At 41.8% G+C, this 18,512-nt stretch overlaps 2 protein-coding genes across 45 annotated transcripts in view; one reads left to right on the top strand and one right to left on the bottom strand.

Annotated features, from left to right (window-relative positions):
- Positions 1-18,512, bottom strand: part of PAK5 (p21 (RAC1) activated kinase 5) — a 315,373-nt gene that overhangs the window by 160,391 nt on the left and 136,470 nt on the right. For 12 of the 44 annotated variants that reach the window (XM_086872688.1, XM_086872896.1, XM_086872817.1 and 9 more), the window contains one exon: positions 564-636. In XM_086872688.1, coding sequence (XP_086728814.1) covers positions 564-636 — 73 coding nt within the window. Of the gene's footprint in view, positions 1-563; positions 637-1,045; positions 1,333-1,585; positions 4,104-15,783; positions 15,839-18,512 lie in introns of those variants that run through there. The other 32 variants (XM_086872689.1, XM_086872753.1, XM_086872960.1 and 29 more) reach the window with 15 other exon arrangements.
- On the top strand, positions 1,275-17,218 carry ANKEF1 (ankyrin repeat and EF-hand domain containing 1). The gene is made up of 10 exons (XM_023923137.2): positions 1,275-1,375; positions 6,068-6,454; positions 6,884-7,083; positions 8,065-8,214; positions 8,684-8,807; positions 9,663-10,482; positions 13,025-13,251; positions 14,474-14,637; positions 15,799-15,936; positions 16,970-17,218. The coding sequence occupies exons 1-10, from the start codon at positions 1,297-1,299 to the stop codon at positions 17,090-17,092; spliced, it is 2,412 nt and encodes an 803-aa protein (XP_023778905.2). The 5' UTR covers positions 1,275-1,296; the 3' UTR covers positions 17,093-17,218.

The raw sequence follows: 18,512 nt of genomic DNA, 5'->3' as shown, positions 1-18,512 counted from the left end.
AAACATATACATATTCAGTTACATGCATATTCACATTTGGGGTAAAATGCCAAATACCCAGACTGGTTATAGTCTGTTTAGGGTGTTTCCACAACTTCCAGAGAAAAGGCATGCAGATGTTTCAGACAGGATCTTCAGTTATTTTCATATTGGACTAAATTTCTAAATACATGTGCTAACTTTTCTAGTGGGCATTTAATGTGTGCTGCTCAACAAAGTGAAAAAGGAGAATTTACCCCAGGCCTTTGGCCAAGACATGTGTGTCCTTATTTGTGGCAACAGCAAAAACAAAAATCTTACACAGAACAGGCTGAGGAATATCTTCTACTGTGCCATGTCTGCATCAACCGTTTAGTGCAACCAAGGAGAAAAAGAAGGGCCTGGATGCTATGTTTTCCAAAGAGGAAAGCAATCCACCAAGGCACAACAGTGCATCACTACCAATCCAGCCAATTTGCACCACAGAGTGCTGACATGAAATAGCTGCTGCACTAATGGCACTCCTTGCAGGGTAAATAATAAAACTTTATGCTAAAATAGTGTTTTCTCTTGTTGTGACTCACCACACAGTCCCATGGCTTTCATCAAACGCCTTTCCATGCTGTTGGACATGCATCCAGCTGTGTCACCACTTTCCTGGGAGAAGAGATTTCACATCAAAAAACTATTTTTTTTTTTTTTAAATTTACTAATACTAGAAGTGATTTGCAAATAATTCAGCAGCCAGCTGGGCCAGGAACAAGACAGGCAGTGTCCCAGACATGACTACTGAGCCTGGCAGGAGCACTGAGGGTTGGGTCGTGGCATTTGGAAATTTGGCACTAAAGGAAATGGACAGAAAGGAGATAGAGAGCTTGAACAGTCACTGTGTTAGTGCTGTAGCCTTTTAGAATGCTTTAGGCTTCACTTGACAGGCTGTCAGCGTTTGCAGTTGGCTAATGGAGACCTTGCCACTCCATTTCTGTGGCAACTCCAGTAAACCCTGGTGGTGGCACAACCACACAGCGTTGCTAAGTCAGCTACAAGAAAAGAGAGCCCACGATACCTAAGTCCTTCCCGTGTGCCCGCCTCACCCCCGGCGGCTCGGAGGGGCGCTGGTCTGTACCCATCTGGGGGACGCGGTGGCTCTGAGGGGACCGAGAGAACGCGGTGGTGCTCAGGGGACCGAAAGAACGCGGTGGCGCTGAGGGGACCGAGAGAACGCGGTGGTACTGACTGAAGGGCCCCGCCGGCTGAGGGGAAGCGGTGCCGCCTCGCGGCTCCCGCCCGCCCGACGCCGTTGCCAAGGAGACGGCCATGGCGGCAATGGCGGCCGCTGAAGAAGGCGAGGGTCCGGCTGCGGCCCCCGAGCCCTCGGCGTCTCCCTGCTCCTCAGGTGAGTGCCCGGGGCTGCCGAGGGTCGCAGCCGCCGCCGCTGCCGGGCGTGGAGGCGAGAGGGCGGCGGGGCTCGGGACGCCGCCTGGCCGGCGCTGCGGAGGGGTTGGGGCAGAGCCGGCGGGGTGGGGGCCGAGCGCAGCCTCGCAGGACACGGACGCGCTGGACATCGCCCCCCTCACGGCCCGCACCTCTCGCCGCGGGCAGTTACCTCAGTTTGGGTGTTTGCACGGCCAGACCAGCGCGTCCTTGGCAGGGAACACTGTTTGGGTCATCACCAGCTCTCCAGCATCCTCCCCTTCCAGCAGTTTCTCTCCCGTTAAAGCCAATCTCCTCTACAGGCCTCCCGTTCCTCTGAGTCGCAGTCCCAGGGAGAATAAACCAAGCCCGGATTTATCCCTTACCTGGCTTCCCCAGGGCCGTGGGCAGGAGCGGCTGCTCCCCCTGTTCCTTTTTTCCTGGCCGCAGCAGAACTTCATCCCCGACTCCAGAGCACTCCAGAGGCTTTCCTGGAGCCCAGCTGTGCTCCTGGCTGAGGAGCCACCTCCCCTGAGCCCCTCTGTCCCCGCAGGTTGCTCACAAACCCGACTGCCAGGTGCTGGCTGGCCCCAAGGGCTGCCTGCCGCTGGCAAGTTGGGCTCCATGACATCCCAGTTTGGATGGATACTGAGGTGACTGGAAGTTGCAAGGCAAGATGAAGACAAAGGGGTGCACATCTTTTGATCCAACCCAGCCATAACCTCGGGACTGCCTTTACAACACTCAGGACTGGCTCCCGTTTCCCAGGACTGGTTCTGGGCTGAGGTCTCCACAGGACATTGAAACCTGCTCAGTTCAGACCTAAGTGCCCATCACTGTGCTCAACTGTGCTTCAGCCCAAGGCAAGGCATTACTAGAAAATTAACACCGAAAAACCACAGCATTATAGGCAATTCATGATACTGGAATTCAGTTTTAGGAAGATTTTGTTGCATCACAGTGTTGCATCACTCCTATTAAACATTAGTCACAGACAAAAATCCAGTGCAATTATTCACATAAAGCTGTAAATACAGCATGGTGCTGTTACCATATTGGTTCCTTTTATATTGACATATAGGGCTCATGCTTATCTCTGTGCCCAGCATGCAAAGGGATTACATTTAGAAAGTGCTCAGCTATTTTCTCCCACTAAAGATAAAACACATGTAAATTTTGTTTACTGGTTTGTGAATAGTGATAAAGGGATGTTTTCAACTGGAAATGCTGAAACTGAAAAACATTGCAAACTTTTAAGGAGGAGTCACAAGTGCTTCCAGCAGCAGTCAGGCACTGGGCTTTGACTGGGAGACAGGGAATGAGATCACTGGCCACCAGAACTTCCCTCTCTATCAATCTACCTCCATCACAGCTTGGAAAATGTTGTGGGAAAACAGGAGTCCAACTAAAATGATTTTCTTAATACCAGGTGTACCGAGAAAAGGATTAATCTGGATTTGAAATGAGTTCATGCTCTCTATCAAAACAGTGACACAAGCTGGCAGAATGAAGGTAGTGAGTCTGTTGCTGTTTGTCAACAGATAAAATTGTTGCTAAGCAAATGTTACAAGCTTGGGATATGTAGTTAGGGTTTCAGGAAGCCCTCCCCAGAGCATGACTGTCTCAAAGTCACACTAACAATCCTCATTTTCCATTAAACCATCTGTTACAGGTGAAGTGATAGAAAAATCTATGAAGTACACAGGGTTGATAATGTTTACCTAATGAAAACTGACAAGATGCTGCAGTTATATTTTCATTTTAGAAGCTTTTTTCCCTTGTTTATAACTTTATATGACCCTGGATAGAGTTTTTTTATCCCACCTGTCTTTCTTTGATGCTGCTACTTTAGAAACTTCTAATAAAATTTGATCCAGTCACTTTCAACAAATGTTGCAAAGAAATATTAATTTTAACAGTTAAAATGTTACAGTTGGTTTCATGTAAATTGTTGGCTCTTAATGCTTTGAAGCAAAGACTAAAAACTGGGTAAGGAATCAGTGGTGGCTGAATGGTGATAACAACAGACTTCACTATTGCAATAAAGATAATTTCACTTATGCTCTTGGAAATAATTTTATTGCTGTGTGTGAAATATTAAAAGAATACTGGGATAAGCATCTCAAAAGCACCAGAAAAAAATCGGATCAGGAATAAAATTGTACTGAATTATGCATTATACTGTAAGCAGAAATGAAAGTGTGCAGTAAGTGTAAGTTGTGCCATCAATCCCATGTTCTGCATGGGACAGAGGTTATAGGGAGCAAGCATCTGAAGGAATATCCAAGATAATCCATGAAGTAAATCCAAATTCATATGTATTGAATATTATACCCATTTGTGCCTTCATAAAGTTTAGTTACTAGCAGGTTTTTACCAACTGCAGTTCTGCTCATGTTCTGTGGCATTACTAACCTATGTCCAAAGAGAATGTCACTTCTTCAATGTTTGCTGCTTCAGGGGGAGAAGGAAAGGAAGAGAAAGCAAGTTCTCATCTTAAACAAGTTCCTGAAAAAATGCTGTGCAAAATTCAGGTGCAAATCATGAATAACAGAGGGAAGAAAGTTTTTTGAAGTAAACCCAAGTTCCTTACTGCTGCAGGACGATGGGAAGTGGAACAAAACCATAAGAGAACATTTAAGCTTGTCAGTTCCATCTAAGTATCTTAAAAAACATTTCTTTTGCTGAATTTCAGTGGTGTAAGTACTGTAAGAGCCTTCCCTGCAGAACCTTCCTGCTGCTGCCCCTCACAGCCCCTGCAGAGTTTGCATCACAACTTTTCCCTGTACTCCAGTGTCAGAAAAAAAACTTCCTGTATTGAGGGTTTGCTCAGAAATTGCTTCCTGAGGCTTCAGGCTCTAAAAGCCAGGCTCTGTGGGGACTCCTGTGTTCACTTCTAGCAGGGCATTACTCTGAAGTACACTTATTTCTCAGCTCTAAGCTTTAAGACTACAGGGTTGCTATAGGTGTAACTCCTGCCAGCGGGATAAAAAATCTCTGCATTTATTCCCTTTCACTGGACAAAATGCCACAGGAAGCACAACATGGTAGGGATGAGAATGAACAAGCCACATGTGACAGATTTAAGTTATTGCTGTTTAAAGATTTAATTGTTTTATGTAAGAATATACTTTGTTTATGATCAGAATGAGGGTTATGTAAGACCTAAACAGAAAGGTATTTAAATAATGCCATGTTTGAATGGAGAACATCTGAGAGCAGCTGACCTATTCAGATTTCACTGCAAAGAGGAAGACTTTGCATTGTTTAAGTACCCACTTAAACACTTCTGCAACAGAGCAGCTTCTAACAACACCTTCACCCAGCATGGCTGGATGCACAGGGAGGGAGCTGAGGGCCTTCTCTGGCAGGCAAAACAAGAGGGACAGTTCTCAGAAATCTGCCAACAGTTGACCCAACCTCCAAAACTAGGCTGGACACAGAACTTCCAAAGAAATGAAGGGCAATAGCTACAGAAACTACAACTGGCATGTTGTACCTATGGTACAAAAATTACCTTTCTATCTATTCCCAACCCTCAGTCACCTTAGGTCATCTTTTTCTACTTTTCCTCCAGTTTTCTCTCAGGCTTCCTTTCCAGAATGGGAGGTCTTGCCTCACAAAGTCTGTTGGAATTGTGCATCCTTCTGCATCTCTCTCTGCAATCTCACCTTCTCACAGACGTCCACAAAGCACCCAGCAATAGCCAGGCAGATACTGGTCCCATGTACAGACTACACTGCAATAAATAAAAATCCCAAACAAACCAAAACCCAAGTATTCTCTAACAGATGTTTCTTCACCTTTTTGAGTTGTATGTTCTGTAAGAGTTCTGGAGGATGGGCTGACCCAAGACTTGCTGAAGCTGATAGGAAGCTTCCAATCCACTTAGGAAAGCTTCAGAAAGGCTCACTACAATATCTGACCCTTCCTGAGCCTCCAGCCGCAAGTGCTGAGACTAACTAAAAGAGGCTAAAAAACCTAAAAGAAAAAACCTAAAAAGCATTCAGAATTGAGGCAAGTGCAAAATACTGAGTTGAACTTTTGTCAAGAAGCATGTGATGCATGTGATGATTACCCAGACCAGTGCCTTGCTATCTGCATCTTTTTCCCCCCCAAGGTTTTTGTTGCAGAGAAATTCAACTTATTCTTTTATGTACATAGCCTACCAGGAAGATCATGCATCAGCTACCAAAAAAAAGAAAAAAAAAATAAGGAAGGTGCTCAGGCACTGATGAGGTGATGTTAGTATCAATTTTAGTATCAATTTTATGTTTCAGCAAGTGCAGAGGACACGGTGTCTTGCCATTTTTTTTCCCATTGAAAATGACAGATGAACAGCCTCCCCTCAGGCTTCCAAGTAATTGTAGATAATAACAGTTCCTTGAATGGAGAGCAGTTACCCTACAGCTTCTTAACTTAATTTTCTCCTTGAATGAGACCTCTTCAGAACAGTTGGATGACTATAAAGAAAAATTTTGCAAGGTGCTATTTGGGTTTATGTAGTCTTTATATGTGCTGCCCATAATAAAAGATGAATTAGTTCAAAGCCTAGTGTTCTGTCAAGGTAAAGTGGATATTTTCATGCTGTGAATATCGTCTGATTCCTGATTTTACTGGCATGTCATTATAATCTCATCTGTGAGATTACATGTTTTCTTTTTTGTCCATGCAGAAAGTACTTCCTTGAAAGAAGACAAGCTTTCCTATCCTGAGATGCTACCAGTAGATAAAAAGCTTCTAAACTTACAGATCTACAAACTTCTTCAGTGTGTTCATGAGAAAGACAAGAAGCAAATAGAAAATCTGATCCAGAAAGGATTCCCAGATCTCATTAATTACACAGAGCCTAAGGAAGGATACAGCGCCTTACACTTGGCCTCCATGAAAAATGACATTGAAATGTGCCGCTTCCTGCTGGAACATGGAGCTCGTCCAAATGTCCACGACAACATGGGATGCACTCCAGCCATGAAAGCAGCTGAGCTAGGCCATGAGGTGATTTTGGAATTATTAGCAAAAGCTAATGCAGACATGACTGCTGTGGATAATGAGGGGCAAGGTGAGTGAGAAGGAAATACCATAAAGCAATCCCTTTACTGTGTCATGCACTTACTACATGTGATGTGTCCTACCTGTGGAGAGGAACTGTGGTTGAGGATTATCCTTAAAACCCAACAGAAGCTGTTGGCCATACAACTTTGATGAAGATAATTCTCCATGAAGAGTCTAGGCTTTTAAATCATGAGTCTTCCAGTAGAGAGCTGAGAGGTAATTCATGATTGAGAACTGCATTCCTCCTATGACCTATGACATAGTAAACTCTGGTGTACTCCCCAAATAAAGACTCTAAAGTAAAAATTTCTTTTGCATGGATACACCCTCAGTGAAGGGATCTCTACTGCAGACTGGTCAGCTGTGAAGCTCACAGCCTCATAACCCTTCTGGTAATTTCCTTTTGCACCCTAATCTCCACTGGTTTCCTTTGCAGGTATTTTGTTTTACTGCCTTTTACCTACAACACGCCACTCCCACTGCCTGCAAATTGCCTTGGAATATGGTGCAGATGTCAACAACTGTACTACTACTGGGAGGTCTGTGCTTCTACAAGCCTGTGAGCAAGCTCATGAGGTTAAAAAAATATGCCTGATTTTCTTGGAGAAAGGAGCAGATCCACATACAAAAGACCCGGTATGAGCATTTCTGTAACTAAGAACAGATAGAGGAGTATACAGCAGATTACATGGCCTTAAATCCTCCCATTAAAATAATAAAGCAGTGACAATTGCTCAACTCTGCAGCCATACCTCTTCTCTTCTGTACCACCTTTTCTTTGGAGGAGAGGGATTTAAGTCTTTTAGATTTTTGTAGGTTTGGAGCATAAATATTTCCCCACACTTAAATGTAACTGGGCCAGCTCTAAGGAGCTCCAGTTCACTGTACTTCAGTGGAGCAGTGCTGATTTGTACTTGCCTTGATGTGTCATTAGATTTTCAGAATTGAAATAATATTCAATAAAAGGTAAGTCCATTAGGGAAAGTCTGATGAGTAATCAAGGCAGGAATGAGGCATAAGAAACTTTTTTCTCTTTTGTATGTCTCAATGATTTGTTTGCTTCCTTAATTTAACAAAGACCTGAAAGACTGAAGCTCTGTGCTGTTGATAAATCAAGAAGCTCAAGCTCTCCCTTAGAGTTATCCAAAGCAAACATCATTATCTAGGAAAAGACAGCATTAATGTATTAGTTTGAACTTTTCCCCACAGAACCATAGTGAAATTCCCTGTTTGCTTTGCCTTCCCCATAACACTCCTCCAGCCATAGCTCCTTATTCTCCTGCTTTCATAAGCTGAGGTGGTATTTTGTGTTAAATGCTCTAAATATGCATGAGAAGATACACAGAGAATAAAGGATTCCTTAACTAAGGAATTGATTTTCATGGGCTTTATTCAAGGGACTCAAGCTTCAATGGGATCTGACTACCTTAGCAGCACTATGACTAGATTCTGAAAGTTTACCTGCAAGTATCTTTGAAACTATTAGACTCGTCTCCTTTTCCCAGTAACAGCTAAAAGGAGACCTCCAGTTTTATGCCAGCTTGGAACAGTCAGATCCCTCTGCCGCAGCCTTAGCACACGGACCAAACCGTGCGATGTTCTCTCGCTCCCCTGCAGGCCACGGGGCGCACAGCCGTGATGGAGGCTGCAAGGGAAGGTGCTGCCGAGGTGGTGCTGGATCTGCTGCGGAGGGGAGCCGATGTGAACCTCTTTGACTTTGAAAGACACAGCGCTGCACATTTCGCAGCCAAAGGAGGCTTTTTGGAGGTATTAACGTTTGTGGTGTTAAAGCACTGCTGCAAAGCCAAACCTGGGTGGGTTTTTTTGTTGTTATAGGGTTTTGCTTTGGGTTTTTGGAGCGTATTTTTGTTGGGGTTTTTTGAGTCCATTATCTCAGCTGATCAAAACATAATAATCAGTAGCCAAAAGCAGATTATTTTAAGTATCAAAGGGATTCCAGCAGTGATAGATAGCCCAGACAGGAGCTTAAAATGAGCTGTCAAGAATATTGTCCTTGGTGTCTACAACTAGACAAGGCTTCCGTTTCATCAGTTAAACAAGCATAATACTATAGAAAACATTAATGGTATATATCCATTGACCAGCTGGACATGGGAGAGAACTTCATTATTAGAATGGGAATGTAAGATATTGCATTTATTTGTAAATCAATCTCACATTTTCACATATTAAGAAACAGACAAGATTGTTGGTGGGACTCTGTTTGCTTTTCTAGATTCTGACGATTATTTCAGGTTATAATGCAGACTTGAAACTGGTTGCTATGAATGGTAACACACCACTTCATTACGCTGCGGAGGGAGGATTTGCAGATTGCTGCAGGTATATAGGACAAAGAGGTACATTAAAACTAAGTTACTTTGCAACTATTATATATTCTATTTCTGTGCTAAAAGGAAGATTTTATTTAGGTATCTCTGAATGATTTGGTTCTTGGATACCCTGTGGAAAAATTCTCATTCAGAAGGGCCTAACAAGTGCTCTTATCTCATGTGGCTGAGAAAACATTTCTCAAAGAAAGCAGCGGAAACACCAGGGGTTTGTATTCCTTAGTGTTGGACAGTATTAAGTGGTTTTGGGTGTAGTTTGGTTTAGATGTATTTATTAAAACTTCCAATAGAAAATTTTTGATTTGATGATATTTTTAAAAAAATCTCTGTGCATGAGGAAAACTTGATGCCCATGGGTATTGAAACATGCCCTAAAGCAGGTGTGATCCTTTCCTGACTTGATCAGATTATCATGGCACTTCAAGCTTTGATCCAAGAGGACCACACAAAATCCCACGTTCTGTTCTTGTGATCAAACAAGTGATCCATTGCCAAATTTCAATGTTAGGGTATAGAAATAAGTGACACTTCAATCTTAGTTTGCTTCTTAACCTTGTTCACCACTTCAAGTAAAAATGTAAAGTTTCCACTGAACTTCTCTCTTTTTATACATATTCATGAGAGGATGAATAAATAGAGCATGGGTTGCTCAATGCTTCTCCCTTTGGGAAAAAAATAGGGACATGTGGCTGACCTTCCAGTCTGGGATCAATGACGTGGTTCCATGTACAATTGCTATTTATAGCTGAAACAGTCTAAAATTGTAGGCTTGTGGCAATGAATTGCCTGTGTATTACAAGTTTCTTATATTACATAATTAGGAGTTCCACTGCACTATTAGCCCAACTGTGTCCATATTTCTAGGCTGCGATCCTACATGGACAAATTTGGCAAATCTGAGCCCAAGGGATACTGCCAAGAGTGCTGGGTTTAAAGCAGCAGCAAAAGTATTGCGCAAAGCTGAAAAAGGCTTTAAAAAAACAGATAAGACCCTTGCCTGGTACCTGAAGGTGTACGACTGGTCCCAGCAGCACAAGGATGCCATCTGCAAGGAGCTTGAGACTGATGAAGAAGAAGATGGGATGGTATCCAGAAATGATTTTATATCACTTATTCGGAAGCACTGCGGCACTGTCCATGTGGATGAGGAACAAATAGAAGTTCTTGCTAAAAAGCATGAAGTGTCTGCTGACAGGATCAGCCTTGATGATTTTTTTAAAGGCTCCAAATACTTGCAGAAAGCCTTTCTGCTATCATCCTTTGGGCCCAAATCAAAGAAAAAGAAGAGACCCTCAAAAAAAAAAGGCAAAAAAGGCAAAAAAGGCAAAAAAGGCCTCCCTGTGCCGATTTGTGTAATACCAAAGAGTGAATGTCCACTTAGGGAAGATGGCCTCCCTACCTACATGGTTGAGGCTGTCCCACACATTCCCGAAAAGCAGCGTTTCAAACGGGAACACCAATCCACCCATCCACTGTTCGATGACCGTGCCTGGTACGTAGATGAGCCAAGGAAATCCCTCATAGATATCAACTACCTTGTCAGAGAAGGAGACTTTGTGTCTCTGCAGAAAGCATTCGACGAGGATGTGCCAGTAGACATAAAAGATAAATATTACAAAACACCTTTGATGGTTGCATGTGCAAGTGGCAACATAGTTCTCGTGGAGTTTCTTCTGGAAAAGGGGTAAGATAATTTCAATTTAATTGCTATTTTGGGAAGGCTTTCAAAAGCATAAATATCAAGTAAATATCTAAGTGCAAAAGACTATGGTTTACTTTTTGCTTACGTAACATTTATTATTAAAATTAGTTCCCTAAGATCTCAAGTCACAGGAGGTAAGTTTATTATTTTTCACATTTTAGTAGAATGGAAATGAAAGCAGCCAAGAGATAAGTTCCCCAGAACTGAACTTTTTTGGTGTCTGGACTGCTGACATTTGGTCAGCTGCAGAGTTCATAGCCATGTCTCAGGTAGTGCATCCTCACAAGCGAATTCTCAAAACTGGTGAGTGATTTTGGGGAAATCTGACTCGAAGGACTTGCCTTAAATCATCGAGGTGATCCTGGATTTTCCTGTTCCACATGCCTGGTTTAAACTTTCGTTTTCCTCTGCAGCTGAGGCAGGCTGAAACAGCAGGATTTACATCAGAAACCCCTGCTACTAATTAGCCTGCTCCTCATTTTAGAAGTGCTTCAACAATTCTGTAGCCTGCAGACACACTTGTGAACAATTTCAATGACAGCTTAAAAATGAAAGCAATTTCAGAAAGATTCAATATATTTGTGTAATAGTATAATCTTTTATTGTCAGACTGCTGTGGTCCTAGAATCCTTCGCATAAATGCTTAAATGAATATTTTCCAAAGATATTTGTGTTGACTTTGTTCTCTCTACCCAAAGATAGAATTCATGTTAATATTAATACCTCAGGGAAAGTGGCTGTAGTCATTGCTCTACTTCCTGCAAAGGCTAACAGCACATGGATCTTTACACACCCTGGTAATTATACTGACATTCCTAGAGCATATGGAAAATTGTGTAATGTGTATATTCAGGTTTTCCAAAGATAAAGATGTAGGAGCTACCAAATTAATCCAACAGATTAATCTCTACTCCTTTTACCAAGCCCCAGTAGACAGCACTGGAGTCACATCATATTTAACAATAAGACCTAGAAAGGCAGTAACTTAGCTTAAAAAATAGTACCAGTTTTAAGGTTTTTTCAATTGACAGAAATGAAAATGGAGAGGAAAGTTATCAGTAGAATTTAGGTTTGTATCTCTCAGCATCATGGGCTTGCAGTTTGGCACTGGCATTCAAATACCTTTTACAATACAACCTTTTCAGTACAGAACCACAAATCCATATTGAATACAAAACAAAATTTATCCAGATAAATGTTTAACATTGATTATGTTTAAAATTAAATTCGTGGTATCTACTTTCTATTTTCTTCCAGAAAGAATTAGAAAGAAATGAAATTTGGTCTCATGGGAAATTCTGTGCTTGATGGGCAGAAATGCAGAGGAATTTTTAAATCAGTGCTGCATTGTCCCTGTTCCCATTGATTGGTTTCTTTCTGATAGAATGAAGTTAGGAAAAAGGATTCAGGGGCACAGAGTCTGAGTGCAGGCAAAGAGGTTGGGTTGAGAGAGAAAGTGAAATAACTGAAGTAGCTTATTTTAATGAGAATTAAAACAAATTAAAACTGCATATGAATAAACCATAACAGCTTAGTGACTGAAAGATAGATAAACATGGTAGGTCAGGGGAATGTACTAAGATCTCCTCAAAGGTAGAATTCTGAAAAAGACTAAGAATTTAAACAAGGAAAGAAGAACAGATGAATCTGTGCTTTTATCTAGACAATTACATGACCTGAAGTGCAAACAGCTATCCCTGGAAGCAGCTTCTTTCATAATTTTTCTTTCTCCCTTCCTCCTTGTCTTTTGGGAAGATAGCAGCTTTTTGTCCACCAAGTGGGACAGTGACCTTAACTCCCTTCAGGACCTTTAGGGCTGATAATGCTTTTCCTCTCAGCTTCATCCAAAAGCATCATATTGCAAGGATCTCCCCTGAACTAGCCCTTGCTTTCTGCAGAACATCCCAGTTTTAATTTGGGAGCAGAAACAGATCCTAGTCAAGCAGAACAGTAGCTGAATAGTTTTTCAATGCTCAGATTCCCAAGGGCAGACCTCCTGTAACTCCTCTGTCAAAGGGAGAAGCCAATGTAGAGGAATGAAGCAGGCAGAGGGCAGCAACACTGAAAGGAAAGGTGAGCACTTCCCTCTTGTGCAGGCGAGCCCTGCCATGTTGCCACATGTCCTGTAGCACCTGTTCTTGGCCCAGAAGCGTACTTTTTAAATTCCTTATTCTGCTTTCTGCCATTCTCAGTGAAGCTGGAGCACGAACACTAACAGCCTTTCACAGGACTAAGTTGTTTGAATGCCTGGGTTTTTTCCTGTACCCATGAAAAGTTCCATGTGAAGGACACTGATGGCCTGGGTGGGGACATGAGCAGCACTCAGGCACACTTACAATTGCTATTCTGTGACAAGTTCAGAGACTCAAAGGGTGTCAGAGCAGCAGTAGCAATTTGAAAATAGCTATTTATATTGAATATGCCATTGCAGGGGGCAGTTTCAGTTGATTGCACTTTGAACTGGGGCTGTCACTGTGGATACTTGACAGCTTCAGCTACCACAACTGCTCTTACTCCTGTGCAGGGCTGATGTAAATGCAACAGACAACTTCCTGTGGACTCCTCTGCATCATGCTTGCTATAATGGACACCTGGATATCGCTGAGGTGCTCGTGAAGGCTGGAGCATCTGTGAATGCCCCTGCAATAGGCGGTGCCACCCCGCTGATGAGAGCCATTGAGGCCTGCAGGCTGGACATGGTCTATTTTTTAATCACTGCAGGTGCTGATGTCCAAGCTACAAACAGCAATGGTAAATAGCAATGTCTCCAAAATAGGCTGTTTCTTCATTAAGAATGCCTGGAACACTTTGAGAACTGTTCTGCATTTAGGGTTGTGGTCAGGATTGGGATGAAGGTAACAGGTTCAGTTAGTTTTCTCCAGTCTGGAATCATTATTGGAAAAAAAGTCAGCTTTCTTGGGCTTTACATATCTAGAAAATGAGATAACATGATTAATTACTCAATTCAGGAGACTGTTACTCCTCACAAGATACATACAGAGTTATAAGTGGCTTTAATGAAAACATTATTTCCAGTTATTATTATTTGAGGGAAAATTAGATTTCAGTTGTGGCCCAGAGTATAGTCTGCCACTCATTTAAGTTACTTATGTTTAGGCACAGGCAGCCATGGTTAAAAAACTTCCTTGCTGCTCTACATGTAAATATAACTCCAGAGAAAAAAATACTTAACAGAAAACCAAATCTGAGCTGGTACTGAAGTGTTATCTCCTCCCAGCTGATCCCTCATTCAGTGTTATTTCCATTGTCTCCAGAGTAACTTAAAAGTTAACATGCATCACCTTTCAATCTCTTGCTCTAACATAGGAAGCAACATTGCTACACAATGAGACTTTCCTTGCCAAAATGCCTAGTAGTGAAACCCTGCTTGCAGAAGTGATGTGTATTCCTTATTTCTTGTATTATGTGGAGTTCTGGTTCACACAGCAACTCACATATACTTTACAGACAGAGTCTCATAAGAACCTGGACAGATTTTTTCCTTCATTAAGCACTGAAGCTGTTCATTTACAGCATAGAGCTTTCCCTTGGAAGCCACAGAGCAAGTACAGGCAGAAGGAGATGGCTAGCACTGTACAAGGTTAGGAATGCAAACCATCTCCTAGTGCTAAATGCTCTCAGCTCTCAGAGATCAAAATGACAACCTGCAGGACCAGTGTATTAAGCTGCAAATGTCAGAACATTAAGAACAAAGCAAGCAATATAAGAATTCCTGCAATATTCCTGCAATGTTACTGCAAAATGAGTTTCAAGGCTTGTTTCTGCCAGGTCTTATTTCTGCAAGCAGTGCTGATGACCACTAGTCCTCACACCAATGTCAGGCACGCTGCTGGCACATGGGATGGGTAATAAAATACTGGCCATATTAAATTCAGTTCATTGTCCAGTTGCAATAAACCAATGCCAAAGTTAATTTTCATGGTTTGCATAGCTATTTATTTTTTAAATACAGGAAAGACTGTCCTTGATCTTGCTCAATTATTTGAAGATGCCACAATAATTGAACTGCTCAAAAATCAACTACAGATTTTGGCAGAACAAGAACAAGAAAAAGAAGAGCAAGCAAAAGGTGGAAAGCCAAAACCAGCAGAGCCACCGAAACCTGTGATAAAAGAGGTATGAGAGATGGTAACAAAGAACTGATTTGCTAATAGTTAGCAGGAAACTTCTTTCTTTCCTTTCTTTGCCACCCAATTCTCTCTAACGCTGTAACTCAGGCAGCTTTGTTAAAGTATTTTCAGATGCCAGTGCTTCTTCTTGTGAGTATTAGAACTTGTTCACTGGTTGAAATTTGTCTTGCTAATTATAAAAACATCATGTCTTTCCCAGACATACATAAGAATAAGTCCTGTGTCACTGACAGGACACAGAAAAAGATTTCCTTTTCTTTTTCCTTCCTCTTGAAGTATATGCTCATCCAGCTCTGTTGTGGTAAACACTGAACAACTGGTAAGCATAATTTCTTAAAGGGAGAACCTCTTTTTTTCACAAGATAAGAACAATACCCTTCGAACTGGTAAAAAGATTTTCATTCTCCTAGTTGAACTCACTGAGACAATACCAGGCTTGCTAACTTCCTATTTTCCATTTTGTCCCATATCCTTCCTCTTCCACTATTTATCTGAGTTCCATTTCTTAAATCCCACACTGATGTTTGCCTGTTTTATTCCTGAATGCTCTGCCTGCCTTGAGCCTTGAGCACCTCAGCATTGCCCTATTCCCAAGCTGACATCAGCCCCTGTGACCACATGCAGGGTCTCTTATTGTGGGTGAGACCTTCCTGATTCACCAGTGGTACTTGTTGGTCACATCCAGGATGCTGTTTAGGGGGAAGATGCAATTGTATCTGCATGGCTGGAAGTGTCCTTCAGCTGCCCTGGACAGTGCAATAAATATGTCCCCGTAGCTAAATGTTGGCACCTCCCTTTCACAAAGGTTTTGAATGTCAGGGACAGCACAGGACTTTCAGAGGCAGAAGGATGACAACCTTAGGTGCTTGTTTATTCCTCACTTGGAAGGGGATGGGATGACCAGTGGTACAAGGTGACTGTCTTGGGAGTCATAAAGAGCTGTTAATGTTTTAGTGCCCAAGGAGGAGAGGTGCCTTTTACCTTTCAAAAGGATGGCCCTTGCAATTTTTGATTTTTAAAAATAAGCTTTGAGAAAAACAGATTCTGAACAGATTAAACACTGTAGCAGAGTATCAGAAGATGCAGGATGCATGCCTTCCTTCTGAACATGACTTATTGGTATAATTGGTACCTTCTTCCCCTTCAGTCTCCTGAGGAATCTCAGCCACCCGAGGAAGAGCCTGTTCCTGAAAAGAAAAAGCGTTCCCGTAAGGGCAGTGCTGCTTATTGGAAATCTTTGGCACCAAGAGAAAACAAGAATGACATCTCCTTCAGACCCAGAAAAGTACGTACAGCAGCAAAACATGAGTGCAGTTTCATGGTAACTTAAAGGTAGAACTTGCTGAGATCAAAACCCAGAACAATCCAATGAAATTTCTGCTATTCAACTAGCTTAGAGATGGTGTGACACAGCCTGGAGAGGTTGCCACCAAACAACAGTAAATTAAAGAGTTAGTGGATGTATATTATATAATAACACATATATTTATATAAAACAAATATTTGTGGAAATCAAACTCTTATCAGGTTTTAAAAAAGGATTAAAGTGGAGCCACAGTAAAATAGAAAATGCAACTACATTTATGGTATATATTTTTATACTCCTGCTTTTAAAAGATGGGAGTCTATTTGCATAACATGAGCACCAGCTTCTGTCTTGCTCTCTTGATTAGTTATCACATGATGACTTTTGTCAGTGACATTTAGTGAACTAGATGGATCACAGCACACTAAATATTTGCTTCCTAGAGTTGGAATGGTAGAAATGTAACTTTTCTGTCAGGGTCTTGTTAATTCACACTTAGAAGTAACTGAGAAACAGAACAAGATAATCACAGTGAGGTAATTTTTGCAGTATTTTTTTTTCTCCTTAAAAAGGAAAAGAATACCACTGCTAGCTGAGCAGTTGTGTTTGGAGTTTGTTTATAATTTCCCTAACCCTGATTTGTGCTAGTTTCCACAACGGTCTCAGAGGACTGAGGCTACATAGCTGATGACTCTACAGCTAATTACTATTTTCCACTCTGAGGATCAAGAGCCCAAGTCAGTAATTTTAAATAATTACCTTAAGACCATCTTTCCCATATTATCAGAGTCCATGGCATGTTATAGATTGGAAGTGACAACAAGAGAATGCTCTGTTTATACACACACAAATTGTTGACCTGTCTTCTGCCAGGAGGTCACACTGCTTCTTTTCTATGTCTCATAATAAAATGGAGTGCTAGAACACAGCTCTCTTTGGCTAACAGTATCTTCTTAGTGCTTCTGTTGCAGAAGTCCCATTCAAATTAACTACAAATGCCTTTATTTTGTAGATATGGAGCCCTGATGCCACAGCAATACAGCTTGCAGAGAAGCGAGAATTACTTCGGGAACGCGCTACTCTTGTTGGTCACATGGAAGATTTTACAACCCTCTTCAATAGAAAATTTGAGTAAGAACAGCATCTGGAAGAAGCTATTTCAACACATATTTTGAGGAGACAAAGATGTAAAGGGCTACTCCTTTTCAAGGAAGGAATCGTGCAGTGCTCAGTAAATGTATCTCAGTTACCATAAAAGAAAGTCCTATCAAGTTTTTTCCTCTCTAGATTATGTTGCTTACACACAATCTTTTGTTGAGGGCTTAGTCTGGAAAAAGATTTATCCTCATGTGATTCTAAGTCTTGAAACTGACTCAGTATACTTCATGGATAGTCAGTGTTTTGACACACATACGTCCTTTGTAAAGGTGTAGCTTTATAAGGCTTTCTTTACCCCAACACAAAGCTTCTTCCTGGAAGATACATTACCCTTCTACTCTAAATATATAGCTATGAAGATGGCATTCTGTAATTAGCTACGACAGCAATGTTCTGATTTGTCTGTAGAGGCAACAAAGAGCTCAGAATTTAAAACCAGAACTATCACTGCCCAGTGTATTTCTTTCATGTTCTCCCATTCATTTGTCAAAGTGCACACGAGACCTGAAACTGCTTCCACCCCAACAGGCACATACTGTTTTCCTTCTGATTTCTTGAAAGGATCATAATGTCTACATAATAATCTGTAATCCATTTTCCATGTCTCCCACGGACCCTTGTTATCTCCCAGATGTAGGAGGGGTCTCGTAGGTGGTGCTGATGGAGACCTGCATTATAGAGTCCCAAGCCACTGAGATCATTGAGTCCAACCTTTGACCACCATGGCACTGAGTACCACATCCAGTCTTTCCTTAAATACCTCCAGGGACAGTGACTCCACCACCTCCCTGGGCAGCCCATTCCAACGTTAACCCTTCTCATGAAGAAATTTCTCCTAATGTTCAACTTGAATATGTATCTCTTCATCCTCCTGGTAATTTTTCCTAAGCTCTTCCAGTTTGCCTGAGGGGGTTATTAACACTGTTCTGGGGCATCCAAAATTGATATCACATTCATTTTTCCATTTTTTTGCTTTTAGCTTCTTTCTAAGAGATTTGTTTTGCTCCATCACTTCCTGAACGATCAAATGAAGCAACTCCCTGTAAGCATTCCTGAGAGCTGCAAAGCTTTCATCAATAATGACCCTCTGAGGGTTGTCCTAACTTTTCTCCTGAAGAAAAACATTCCAACAGATCTGGATCCCTCCATCACAGCCAAGGGATCCTGCCTCTGATGCCATTTTAACATTATGACCCATTTATGAGGCCAGGTAACTGAGGTTCTTGTTAATATTAGGGAATAATAAATCCCCTCAAGGGGAATCAGAGTGAAACAACACTGAATGACCAGTGTGTGATTTTTATCTGTCAGCATAAAACTTCTGCTGGCTGCAAATGATTGCAAATAACAAAAATAGTAGTGCTTCAGTTAAGTCATAGAAGGCAGTGTGGGAAAGG

Source organism: Cyanistes caeruleus, chromosome 2 (assembly GCF_971803275.1).
Source record: "Cyanistes caeruleus chromosome 2, bCyaCae1.hap1.1, whole genome shotgun sequence".
NCBI classification, from domain to species: domain Eukaryota; kingdom Metazoa; phylum Chordata; class Aves; order Passeriformes; family Paridae; genus Cyanistes; species Cyanistes caeruleus.
This window is presented reverse-complemented; position numbering and strand designations above follow the sequence as displayed.

Coding starts and splice junctions, on each gene's coding strand:
- ANKEF1 (XM_023923137.2), top strand. CDS start 1,297: ATGGCGGCAATGGCGGCCGCTGAAGAAGGCGAGGGTCCGGCTGCGGCC. Junction 6,455..6,883: donor TGTGGATAATGAGGGGCAAG/GTGAGTGAGAAG, acceptor TTTCCTTTGCAG/GTATTTTGTTTTACTGCCTT. Junction 7,084..8,064: donor ATCCACATACAAAAGACCCG/GTATGAGCATTT, acceptor GCTCCCCTGCAG/GCCACGGGGCGCACAGCCGT.